Source organism: Pseudophryne corroboree, chromosome 1 (genome assembly GCF_028390025.1).
Source record: "Pseudophryne corroboree isolate aPseCor3 chromosome 1, aPseCor3.hap2, whole genome shotgun sequence".
In the NCBI taxonomy this organism is placed as follows: Eukaryota; Metazoa; Chordata; class Amphibia; order Anura; family Myobatrachidae; genus Pseudophryne; species Pseudophryne corroboree.
This window is the reverse complement of record NC_086444.1, coordinates 486,798,743-486,812,793: the sequence shown is the minus strand read 5'-3', so window position 1 is coordinate 486,812,793 and position 14,051 is coordinate 486,798,743. Positions and strand designations below refer to the sequence as shown.

Genomic DNA, 14,051 nt, shown 5'->3' with positions numbered 1-14,051 from the left:
CAGCTGCATTTTTTAGGACACTGGTGACTCTTTTTCTGAGGTCTGTGTACATTTTCGGTATCGCCTGCCTAGAGAAATGGAACCTAGATGGTATTTGGTACCGGGGACACAGTACCTCCAACAAGTCTCTAGTTGGCTCTGCAGTAATGATGGATACCGGAACCACGTTTCTCACCACCCAGGATGTCAAGGCCTCAGTTATCCGCTTTGCAGTAGGATGACTGCTGTGATATTTCATCTTCCTCGCAAAGGACTGTTGGACAGTCAATTGCTTGGTGGAAGTAGTAAAAGTGGTCTTACGACTTCCCCTCTGGGATGACCATCGACTCCCAGCAGCAACAACAGCAGCGCCAGCAGCAGTAGGCGTTACACGCAAGGATGCATCGGAGGAATCCCAGGCAGGAGAGGACTCGTCAGAATTGCCAGTGACATGGCCTGCAGGACTATTGGCATTCCTGGGGAAGGAGGAAATTGACACTGAGGGAGTTGGTGGGGTGGTTTGCGTGAGCTTGGTTACAAGAGGAAGGGATTTACTGGTCAGTGGACTGCTTCCGCTGTCGGCCCAAGTTTTTGAACTTGTCACTGACTTATTATGAATGCGCTGCAGGTGACGTATAAGGGAGGATGTTCCGAGGTGGTTAACGTCCTTACCCCTACTTATTACAGCTTGACAAAGGGAACACACGGCTTGACACCTGTTGTCCGCATTTCTGGTGAAATACTTCCACACCGAAGAGCTGATTTTTTTGGTATTTTCACCAGGCATGTCAACGGCCATATTCCTACCACGGACAACAGGTGTCTCCCCGGGTGCCTGACTTAAACAAACCACCTCACCATCAGAATCCTCCTGGTCAATTTCCTCCCCAGCGCCAGCAACACCCATATCCTCCTCATCCTGGTGTACTTCAACACTGACATCTTCAATCTGACTATCAGGAACTGGACTGCGGGTGCTCCTTCCATCACTTGCAGGGGGCGTGCAAATGGTGGAAGGCGCATGCTCTTCACGTCCAGTGTTGGGAAGGTCAGGCATCGCAACCGACACAATTGGAGTCGGACTCTCCTTGTGGATTTGGGATTTCGAAGAACGCACAGTTCTTTGCGGTGCTACTGCTTTTGCCAGCTTTAGTCTTTTCATTTTTCTAGCGAGAGGCTGAGTGCTTCCATCCTCATGTGAAGCTGAACCACTAGCCATGAACATAGGCCAGGGCCTCAGCCGTTCCTTGCCACTCCGTGTGGTAAATGGCATATTGGCAAGTTTACGCTTCTCCTCCGACAATTTTATTTTAGGTTTTGGAGTCCTTTTTTTTACTGATATTTGGTGTTTTGGATTTGACATGCTCTGTACTATGACATTGGGCATCGGCCTTGGCAGACGACGTTGCTGGCATTTCGTCTCGGCCATGACTAGTGGCAGCAGCTTCAGCACGAGGTGGAAGTGGATCTTGATCTTTCCCTAATTTTGGAACCTCAACATTTTTGTTCTCCATATTTTAATAGGCACAACTAAAAGGCACCTCAGGTAAACAATGGAGATGGATGGATTGGATACTAGTATACAATTATGGACGGGCTGCCGAGTGCCGACACAGAGGTAGCCACAGCCGTGAACTACCGCACTGTACTGTGTCTGCTGCTAATATATAGACTGGTTGATAAAGAGATAGTATACTCGTAACTAGTATGTATGTATAAAGAAAGAAAAAAAAACCACGGTTAGGTGGTATATACAATTATGGACGGGCTGCCGAGTGCCGACACAGAGGTAGCCACAGCCGTGAACTACCGCACTGTACTGTGTCTGCTGCTAATATATAGACTGGTTGATAAAGAGATAGTATACTCGTAACTAGTATGTATGTATAAAGAAAGAAAAAAAAACCACGGTTAGGTGGTATATACAATTATGGACGGGCTGCCGAGTGCCGACACAGAGGTAGCCACAGCCGTGAACTACCGCACTGTACTGTGTCTGCTGCTAATATAGACTGGTTGATAAAGAGATAGTATACTCGTAGTATGACTATAAAGAAAGAAAAAAAAACCACGGTTAGGTGGTATATACAATTATGGACGGGCTGCCGAGTGCCGACACAGAGGTAGCCACAGCCGTGAACTACCGCACTGTACTGTGTCTGCTGCTAATATAGACTGGTTGATAAAGAGATAGTATACTCGTAACTAGTATGACTATAAAGAAAGAAAAAAAAACCACGGTTAGGTGGTATATACAATTATGGACGGGCTGCCGAGTGCCGACACAGAGGTAGCCACAGCCGTGAACTACCGCACTGTACTGTGTCTGCTGCTAATATAGACTGGTTGATAAAGAGATAGTATACTCGTAACTAGTATGACTATAAAGAAAGAAAAAAAAACCACGGTTAGGTGGTATATACAATTATGGACGGGCTGCCGAGTGCCGACACAGAGGTAGCCACAGCCGTGAACTACCGCACTGTACTGTGTCTGCTGCTAATATAGACTGGTTGATAAAGAGATAGTATACTCGTAACTAGTATGTATGTATAAAGAAAGGAAAAAAAACCACGGTTAGGTGGTATATACAATTATGGACGGGCTGCCGAGTGCCGACACAGAGGTAGCCACAGCCGTGAACTACCGCACTGTACTGTGTCTGCTGCTAATATATAGACTGGTTGATAAAGAGATAGTATACTCGTAACTAGTATGTATGTATAAAGAAAGAAAAAAAAACCACGGTTAGGTGGTATATACAATTATGGACGGGCTGCCGAGTGCCGACACAGAGGTAGCCACAGCCGTGAACTACCGCACTGTACTGTGTCTGCTGCTAATATAGACTGGTTGATAAAGAGATAGTATACTCGTAACTAGTATGACTATAAAGAAAGAAAAAAAAACCACGGTTAGGTGGTATATACAATTATGGACGGGCTGCCGAGTGCCGACACAGAGGTAGCCACAGCCGTGAACTACCGCACTGTACTGTGTCTGCTGCTAATATAGACTGGTTGATAAAGAGATAGTATACTCGTAACTAGTATGTATGTATAAAGAAAGAAAAAAAAACCACGGTTAGGTGGTATATACAATTATGGACGGGCTGCCGAGTGCCGACACAGAGGTAGCCACAGCCGTGAACTACCGCACTGTACTGTGTCTGCTGCTAATATATAGACTGGTTGATAAAGAGATAGTATACTCGTAACTAGTATGTATGTATAAAGAAAGAAAAAAAAACCACGGTTAGGTGGTATATACAATTATGGACGGGCTGCCGAGTGCCGACACAGAGGTAGCCACAGCCGTGAACTACCGCACTGTACTGTGTCTGCTGCTAATATATAGACTGGTTGATAAAGAGATAGTATACTCGTAACTAGTATGTATGTATAAAGAAAGAAAAAAAAACCACGGTTAGGTGGTATATACAATTATGGACGGGCTGCCGAGTGCCGACACAGAGGTAGCCACAGCCGTGAACTACCGCACTGTACTGTGTCTGCTGCTAATATAGACTGGTTGATAAAGAGATAGTATACTACTAATATTATATATACTGGTGGTCAGATCACTGGTCACTAGTCACACTGGCAGTGGCACTCCTGCAGCAAAAGTGTGCACTGTTTAATTTTAATATAATATTATGTACTCCTGGCTCCTGCTATAACCTATAACTGGCACTGCAGTGCTCCCCAGTCTCCCCCACAATTATAAGCTGTGTGAGCTGAGCACAGTCAGATATATATATACATTGATGCAGCACACTGGGCTGAGCAGTGCACACAGATATGGTATGTGACTGAGTCACTGTGTGTATCGTTTTTTTCAGGCAGAGAACGGATATATTAAATAAAACAAACAACTGCACTGTCTGGTGGTCACTGTGGTCGTCAGTCACTAAACTCTGCACTCTCTTCTACAGTATCACAGCCTCAGGTCAATCTCTCTCTCTCTCTCTCAACCCTAATCTAAATGGAGAGGACGCCAGCCACGTCCTCTCCCTATCAATCTCAATGCACGTGTGAAAATGGCGGCGACGCGCGGCTCCTTATATAGAATCCGAGTCTCGCGATAGAATCCGAGCCTCGCGAGAATCCGACAGCGTCATGATGACGTTCGGGCGCGCTCGGGTTAACCGAGCAAGGCGGGAAGATCCGAGTCGCTCGGACCCGTGAAAAAAAACATGAAGTTCGGGCGGGTTCGGATTCAGAGAAACCGAACCCGCTCATCTCTACTTTATATTGAGGATATTCTGTAATCAATCTTTTCTCCACATATATTAAGTTGTTGGCTGCTATTGTGCCAGTTATAACATATAATCTGTTAACTGTATTATTGTCATCAGCATAAATCGTGCCCACCACAACTGTAATCACCTCCACATACAGCAGCGCCAATTTCTTTCTTTTCCTCTCTCTTTTCCGTTCTACTCTTAACACTCCTGTAGAGTGCAGTGTCATTCACCATTTTCACGTAGCACTGTACTTGTAGCCAATAAATGTCTGGAGTGAAGAACTAGCACTTTGTCTGTAGTCCCCAAATGTATGTACTCAAGAATTACCTATAATTACCAACAATAGTCATTACCTTATTTATTAACAATTAATTAAATAGTGCATACATATTCAACAATGCTTTTAAGGTGAATATTAAGGGCGATATCTAATTATCCATGGTAATTTACCATGGCTAATTGATCCCGGGGCGGGGGCTATCCAATTAGCCCCAAAAAAGGTAATTAAGCCCGGGATTTTTTTCACCTGCTCGAGGCAGGTGGAAAAGATCTGTGATAACCAACCCAATCAGCCTTTTTTTTTTCTTGCAAAAACACATACTGTAGGTTCGGGAAGTTAACCCAGACCTTATGTGTTTTTGGGAGAAAACAGGAAATTATTTGGATGAAAAAAATAAGGAATATTTGGATAGGTTTAACAAAATTGTCGATACTGTAAAAAATAAATGTGACCCTAATTGGATACACCCCTTACTCATTTACATCAGTGCCTGCACCATTGGAGCTTACAAGCTACTTTCCCTGGAACATGTACACACACACACACACACACACACACACACACACACATTATATATATATATATATATATATATATACTAGCTGAATACCCGTTCTTCACTACGGAATTTCAAGTATTTCCGTGCGTGTAACTTTCATTTTGAAGGGCATCCTGGTAAACTACATTTTTAGTCTGTCCTTCAGGAGAATGGCCAGGCTTTCAGAGGAGCTGACTCTGGAACAGGCAATATATAACTGGCCATAGGAGAAGCAGCCACTCCTCAGATCCACACCAGACACTTCAAACTCTGCTACTGAGCTTTGTCAATAGTCATGGCGTAGCGGACCTTTACCGGGATTGCAGCCATTTGAACTGGAAATAGTAGTCTGATGGGATCAGAGGAATTCTCGGAATGAAGACAGTTTTGGTTAGATGTTAAAGAAGTCCCTAACAATCCTCCAATTTAAAATAAAACAAAAATCGACAGATTTTCAGTATAAGAATCATTAAAAAATGATTTTTAAACCTAGATTAACATCCTGCTAAAAATATATACACCTACTTAGGCACTTAATTTGGTAACATTTGTATGCAAAAACCAAATTTAAATCTTATCTGAATTAAGAGGTAATGAAGAATTTATAAAAAAAAAAAAACACATTTCATTCCTTGTTCTCATGGTTCCGGAGATTTTGTGATGAGTCAGAGAGTCAGTTAGTGATATTTGGCTTTTTTCACCTCTTTTAACGCCTTTGGGGGTGGACTTTTGAAAAATCCGTTCTTAGTGGGTCCCTACATCACAAAACAAAGCTACTGTCCAAATGTCAAGTTCCTAGTCCTCATGGTAATGAGTTAGTGAGTAAGTCAGTGGTATTTGGCTTTTATTTTATATATTTAGATACACAGTATATATAATATGTTTATTTTATTTATTTTTTTGGCAGAAGCTAATTAACCTACCAGTATGTTTTTGGAGCAAGATACTCTACATATTAAGCGCATCCCACATGTCTAAGATTGTTGATGTGGTTTAAGTAGTGCCATCTTTATATTCATTTTAATTTGTTTGTATCATGATTCCCTCAATTTAAAGCACTGCGTAATATGACAGCCTCTATAAGTAAAAGATAATAATGACAAAAACACAAAGGAAGGTAATGTAGTTGCTCTACACACTTCTCTTTAGTTTAATATAAATATATTTATTAAGAGAATCCAAAACTAGTAAACGTTTTCATAACTCGTGGTAGATGGTCTTCATTCCCCTAGAATTTTTGCAGTTGGTATGGACAGATCATGAAAAATCTGAAATGATTTGCTGCATTGTTTTATGTACTCAAGATCAGGAGACACAGGGCAACCATACAGATGGAGCATCTTCAGCCTGAAAAGAACAACACAAGCAACACATGTCATGTAAATGCAATATCATCACTAGTAATCTGTCTAAAAAATTATATTGTTTGAAATGATGTTTCTCATGCTGTGCTGTATGTAAAGGCAATAAATGTGTTAATAGCCTTACAGCTAATCAACATATCGGGATCTATAATGATATTTACCATAATATGTTTTGCAGAGTTTGCCTACCCTTTGTTAAATGTGATTTCATAGTTGTAACCATACATTGCAGTGCAGCATGGTTTTGGCGGATTGCAAACTTTTTTGATTGGCTAACAACTCTGAATAACCCTCATTGTACAGTAAATACATTTTGTGATGATCTACATCAACCTATTTTACAAGTATAGGAAACCCCAATATAGCAGCAAAGTAATTTTCAAAAGCCCAAATTATAAAATTTCAGGAACAACTATATAGAAGAAATTAATATACTCTGTGTTTGGTGATTTTTGTAATTATCCAATTTATCAAGTGCCGAAAACTGAAAGTTTACAGAGCTTGCTGACTGTGGTAAGTAATGCCATCCTCAGATGGTTTTCATCCGCTCCTTCCTCTAAGAAGAAGGTCTGGATTGTGAAGAAGGGACCATTTGGATCTGTCCAGCCCTTACATTGCACATGGGCAGCAAACTATTGTCATGCATGTAGTTTTAAGCTGGAAAAATGCTTTATTGGAACAACAGAGCACTTCAGGTCGGTAGTATAGGATAGCTGGAGGTACATGTCCTTGAGAAATAAAAAACTAACTAGCTTTCCCATGCTTTGCAATGGAAAAATCACTGCTGTAGGTATTACTAAATGGGGAGAAAACTTAAATCCATAGAACTCTGAAGTTTTTTCTGAATTTAGGGATATTCTCCCTTTGATTAATAGGCAAACTTTTTTAAAGGAGTAACCAATAAGATGTCTGCCTGTCTGATATCCAAGTGCTTAATAACTGTGTTTGCATTCATCCCCATGCATACCTTTCCAGCACTGGCTATACTGTATTCATATTGCTTATTGTATAGTTATATATTTATATTTATATCTATATTATATATAATCCTGTACTCACCCCAGCTACACCAAGGCAAAGTGACAGCCCCTGCCCTGCAGCTAATGTTGCACGCACTTGTAACTTCAAAGGAGTAAATATCTTAGACTAATACTTTATAGCTATTATAGCAGCTAAGTGACAGTTCATCCAAGAAAATAAAGTACAGTATAGCTGCATGAAATATAATTGAGCTCATCTACAGAGGTTCATAAACTTTGTAGAGGTAGCTACATTACTCAGCTCACATAATAAGGGTTCCGGTATGAATGGTCGACCATGTTATGGTCGACAGTCATTAGGTCGACCACTATTGGTCGACATTGACATGGTCGACATGGACACATGGTCGACACATGAAAAGGTCGACATGAGTTTTTTAACTTTTTTTGTGTCATTTTTTGCGTAAAGTAACCGGGAACCCAAATTAGTGCACAGCGTCCCCTCGCATGGCTCGCTTCGCTCGCCATGCTTCGGGCATGGTGCCTTCGCTCCGCTACCGCTTTGCTCGGCACAGATTACCGTTCCAATCGTAGTCCACGTGGATCGTAAAGTATGGAAAAGTTCCCCAAAAGAAAAAAAAGTTAAAAAACTCATGTCAACCTTTTCATGTGTCGACCATGTGTCGACCATTTTCATGTGTCGACCATGTGTCCATGTCAACCAATAGTGGTTGCAGAGTGAAGAGTTGCAGAGTGAAGAGTAGCTAACAGAACTATACAAAAGTTAGTAGAAGAGTAGCAGGAGCATAGAGTAGCTGCCTGTGTGACTCCATATAGTAAATGAGAGGTTCGTAAATAAGATCTGAGACAGATGAAGAAAATATGCTGCCTTTCTGGATTTTAAACAAATGTAGCTACTAATATTTAAAGCAAAGTTAAGAACTGGAAAGGAAATATTTATTTGGTGGTTACAGTTAAGTTTTACGGAGGAGTGAATTAAATGTAAAGAGACTGAACTCTTTCCTGAAGGGGATTAAACTCAGCTATATTGAGTAGGTGAATTGTAATTTTCTGCGTGAATCAGTAACATTTCTACATTCAACGAAAGAGTTTGTTAAACAGAGAAATAAAACTTCAAACTCAGTTTAGGCTTACAAGGAGAAGCAAAAATATACAGTAAATACAGTGCTAACTAATCCTTCACTGTGGAACTAGTGAAATACTGAAAAATTTCTCACCGCTAACTAAACTTAGGCATACTTGTCTACTCTCCCGGAAGCTGCGGGAGGCTCCCGCTTTTTGGGGTAGCCCCCCGCAACCCCGAAAGAGTAGGCAGGTCTCCCGCATCCTGCTCGCACCCTAGTGATGCGGGCAGGATGGAGACATCCTCTCCCGTATTCGTGGGTCTGTGGGGAGGGGAAGGGGTTCAAATGACGCGAATCGCATCATTTTAGCCCTTCCCGTGAACCCGCGAATCGCGTCATTTTTCCGATCTGGGGGCTTTTCCCGGAGAGGAGAAATTGAAAAAAGGTAAGTATGAACTTAGGATCTTCTTTAAAGGGTCCCAACATAAGTGCACTGACGTTACTGCAGTACACAGTGAGACCAATTTGAACCTGGTTTTATAGTTATGATTTTTGTTTTGTTGTCCCCACCTTAATGTATTGCATGCATTGGATATTTGTATTTAATAGGGCATATCTGTGTGTTCTACAACTACATACGGTGCAACTATTAGATAAATGTTAATGTTGGCAATGTTATTATACCTATGTGCTTACATTAAAACCTATGTACTTGCCTATTGAATAACATTCCAGTGTAATATTCTTTGTGAAAGCAGACAAAGAATACAGGTATTCTTATACAGCAACAATTTCAGGTGTAAATGTCATGGTACTGTTTAAAATAGTACAATTGTAATCTAACACGCCTACATGTAGGGCTCAGATTGCCTATCAGGCTTACCCAAGCAAGGCGGATATAATATAGCTTGGGTGGAGGCACGTATGTATTAATTACCCCTGGGTGGTGAGAGAGGGGTTACATTGCTTAAAAGAAATGGTCAGACTCAGGAAAATATAAAATGTGTTTGTGTTTCAAAATCTGGCCACATATACAAATCAGTGCAGATACTAAAACAATGCATCCCATAATTAATTAGAACACATTCATTTATATTTTAGTTAATTTCATTTAATTAGCATGGTCTTATCGTACCTTTTACAATTTTTGCAAAGCTTTTCAACGGCGTCAGCTGTCACTGCCTTGCAGAAACTGAGTTTGAGGCATTCCAGGGTGGCATAGCAATAGCTGGCTAGCAAACACACACTGCAAGAAATAACCCATCACAGTACTGTGAATACATGTTTCATTTATTTAAATGAGCAAAAATTATTGTTGGAAATATTTTTAATATATCCTTGACAAAAAATACAGTATATACCCAAAAATACATGTAGCAAACAGTAACAGAGAAAATCAGGAAATAAACCTAAAAAAAAGGTTAAAAAAAACAAAACTAGTTTTATATACTATTTGTGCTATGTTTTTTCTAAATCTGAGATGTTTCCATAAGCATAACATGGGTATGTCTGTACTCAGTGTTTATATGCTATATTTTCATGCACATTGCAGATAATGCAAGAGGTTGACTTCCTGTCTGACACACTCTATGGGCATGATACAAGTGGGCTGTATGCCAGATTATGTAGTGTATTTAGCCTGACATCGGTCTCCTGCATGTATGCCCAGAGAGTAGTCGCACACATATGCGCCTATGTAGATTTGCACAGTTACACCTGCCTGAGCCTCTAGAAGAAGCATATATTTTGGATACAGTAAAGACGTGTTTGTGTAAATGTGGCTCATGCAGACCTGCAGAAACACGCATAAACACCACTTAGGTGTATCTTTTACACTTGCTACATGGCAGGTGTAAATACATGCTGATGATGATGATGATGATGATGATGATGATGATGATGATGATGATGAACAGATACATATGTGGGTGTTGCAGTGGTGGATGCGTTTAATGATGTGTACAGCTCTCTGTATGGACAAAAAAATACTATCTTCCTTTGCACTTACGCTGCAATCAGGGAAACATGACAAGTTGTTAGGGGCCCCATACACTACAACGATATGTCTGAGGCTGAAGTTGGAGGCGATTTCCCATGAACTCTCCCGGGAGCTTCCCGAGAGTGGTTCCATACGATTCCATATGATTTGGTACATTTTGCATGCGATATAACATATGCGATCCCAGCCATGCCTGTTGGAACCAACATATCACGAGTGCAGCACTAACAATCTTGGGGAGCCGATCCGACCCTCACGGGAACGCGCATCGGAACGGATTGGAAACATCCAAAATGTCTGATTTCACCCGATATATCATCCCAAATGCCCGAAATTGAATGAAATCGGGACATATCATTCTAGTGTATGGGGCCCTTTAGGGATGTTAGTACCTGTATGCATTTCAGCCACCAGAGGGGTACAGCCAGGACATATGTAAGGGGCCTAGTTCTAGGGGCCCCCGCATCATGACCTGTGACCAGCTAGGGATGGCCATTGACCACTGATGATTTAAAATCATAAATGGTCTACTACCAATGTGGATACCTTTGTCATTGATGGGGGAGAAAATTATGGTTTTCCGCCATTGACGGTAAAGAACAATCCAATAGGTTTATTTTTCTATAATGTGTCAGGAAATGGAGCATAGCTCTGCCCCTGACCCTCACAAAGTACCACCCCCCGCCATTGATTGACCCAACAGCCCATTCCTTAGTAAAGCAGGGATGACCGTTGGTGGGTGAAACCATTGATGGTTCCCTTACAGATGGTTTTATACAATCGAAGTTATCCATCAATGGTACCATTGACGGATAACCCACCGATGGCCATCCCTACCGGCAGCTGCCTCTCAAAGACCCTAACAATGAGCGGTGAGTGACGGAGATTAAGGGACCAGGCAGAGGCGGGCCACACAGCCAGACAGTGTTTGTGCAAGAGGCAGACCCCATTCTTTTATAAGACAGCTTATGGCCAGTGGCTTGGAGGCAAACCCACCGGGGAGAAGGAGCAGCTTCCCTGATGGGCTATGTTATTGCAAAGGATATTACCAAAGTCTGGAGAGGTATAGTAGTTTACACCCAGGCATTTCACACCAGATGGGAATCACCACAGGTTAATAGAGACTGGCTGAATAAAGTGCTAACTAGCCACTAAACCTTATAAACGGGTTCAGTTTCTTGCTGCACCTCCTAGGCAACCTAGAACTAGTAGTAGTGCAAAAGAAGAGTATTTAACCCCTGCATAAAAGGAAAAGTGAAGCGTCTAATCTTCCATTAAAGAGCGATGCCAGGGTATTAATGTAAAAAGTCAGCAAATTCTCCAGCATTCATTCAAGACTATCTGGAGCACAGTAAGGAGGAAACTCTGTTGCCAAACACTAGGAAAGCCACAAAGCATCAATTGAGAGTATCATTGCGCTGCAATTGGTTTTCTATACAGGACTAAGTAACATTAGCTACTGCCTGGGCAATGCTTACAGTTTTCAATCCTTGCTTTAAAAGTACATTGCATACCCAGTAATGATGATAATAAATTCACAGTCCACATTGGTTCTTGAAAGTGCACCATTGAGCTCCAGTGTATCGGACTTCGATATCTTATTTTGCGGAGCTCCAAGGTTAAAGTCATTTATAAGTGACTACATTGTTTCCTGTAGTGTATTGTTGATTTCTCATACATCCTAGAGGATGCTGGGGTCCACTTCATGACCATGGGGTATAGACGGTTCCGCAGGAGCCATGGGCACTCTTAAGACTTTTCAATGGGTGTGAACTGGCTCCTCCCTCTATGCCCCTCCTCCAGACCTTAGTTTTAGAAATGTGCTCAGGCAGACTGGATGCACTCTGAGGAGCTCTACTGATTTTCTCTGAAAAGACTTATGTTAGGTTTTTTATTTTCAGGGAGAACTGCTGGCAACAGACTCCCTGCTTCGTGGGACTAAGGGGCCAGAAGTAGGAACCAACTTCCTGAAGAGTTTCATGGCTCTGCTTCTGGCTGACAGGACACCATTAGCTCCTGGAGGGAACTGAACGCTAGCCGTGCCTAGATGCTCACTCCCACAGCACGCCGTCACCCCCCTCACAGAGCCAGAAGACAGGTGAGTAGACGAAGACAGATCTTCTATCAAGAAAAGTGACGGCTGAGGTACAGCGCGGCTGGCGGGAGCGCAGCACACCATTGCTGCCCACACACACAGGCACTGCAGAGCGCAGGGGGGGGGGGGGGAAGGGCACCCTGGGCAGCAAAAACACCTCTATAAACTGGCAAAAAGGGGGCATAATATGCCCAGGCACAGCCCTACCCCCACCAGTATAAATATTATGAAAAGTTTCTGAGGTAAAAAGGGCGGAGCTTCTTCCTCAGGCAGCCAGCACACTGCTCAGTGCCATGTTCTCTCTCCTCAGGCTGCAGAGACATCGCTGGTCCTCCTTCACTTCTAACTACAAGTATCAGGGTGCAAAACAGGGGGGGCACAAGCGAATTTGGTGCTTTACAAGTGTGTTTTACTGTGTAAAAAGTGCTGGATGTCAGTGGGCATTCTGTGTTCTCAGGCATGAGATAATGGCGCTGGGATTGTGAACTGGCTGCTTCTAAACTGTGTCCCTCTGACAGATTTTACTGTGGGTCTGTCCCCTATAAGTCCCAGTGTGTCTGTGTGTGTGTGTGTTGTACACGTGTGTAAGACATGTCAAAGGCAGGGAGTTCCTCCCCGGAGGAAACCATTTTAGGGACACAGAAGTGTAATGTGGTGGCGCTGCAGGCACACCAAGAGCCTGCATGGGTGAAATAAATACGTGATAGTATGCATCATATCAATAGGAGATTAGATAAGTCTGAATCTCATGGTGAGTGCTGGAGAAAATCTGTGGAGAATGTGATTTTTCAGGGCTCTGTTCTTCCATCCGCAGGCGACCCCTCTTGGTCACATAAGAGACCATTTGCGAATATTGTGAATACTGATACCGACACGGACACTGATTCTTGTGTCGACGATAGTGACTCCAGAGAAATAGATCATAAATTTGCAAAAAAATATACAATATATGATTGTGGCTATAAGGGAAGTTCTGGAAGTCACGGAAGCCACTCCTGTACCTCAGGAGAAGGCTTATTTCTATAAAGAAAAGAAATCTAAGGTCACTTTCCCTCCTTCCCACAAGCTTAATACACTATTTGAAGGGATGTGGGTGAATCCCGAAAATAAATTTCGTATTCCCAAGAGAATTCAGATAGCTTATCCTTTCCCGGTGGAGGACACGGAAAATGGGAGTCACCCCCTGTGTTAGACAGTGCACTATCCAGGTTAACAAAGAAGGTAATTCTCCCTGCACCTGGCACGGCTTCACTAAAAGAGCCGGCAGACCGAAAGATGGAAACTACATTGAAATCCATTTATGTTGCCAATGGTACGCTGCTCAGGCCCACAATTGCTTGTGCGTGGGTGAGTTGCGCTATTGAAAAATGGTCAGAAAGCGTGTCATCAGAAATTGACACGATTGATAAAGGTGAGATACTCCTTAAGTTAGGGAATATCAAAGATGCTGCTGCAAACATGCTAGAAGCGATGAAAGATATTGGA

At 42.4% G+C, this 14,051-nt stretch overlaps 1 protein-coding gene across 2 annotated transcripts in view; it reads right to left on the bottom strand.

Moving 5' to 3' along the window:
• Positions 1-6,203: 6,203 nt before the first annotated feature.
• The window catches only part of LOC134895092 (uncharacterized), a 253,869-nt gene continuing 246,021 nt past the window's right edge, over positions 6,204-14,051 (bottom strand). For both annotated transcript variants that reach the window (XM_063913810.1, XM_063913811.1), the window contains 2 exons: positions 9,608-9,718; positions 6,204-6,390 (listed from right to left, as the gene is read on the bottom strand). In XM_063913810.1, coding sequence (XP_063769880.1) covers positions 6,264-6,390; positions 9,608-9,718 — 238 coding nt within the window. In that variant the 3' untranslated portion in view covers positions 6,204-6,263. The remainder of the gene's footprint in view (positions 6,391-9,607; positions 9,719-14,051) is intronic.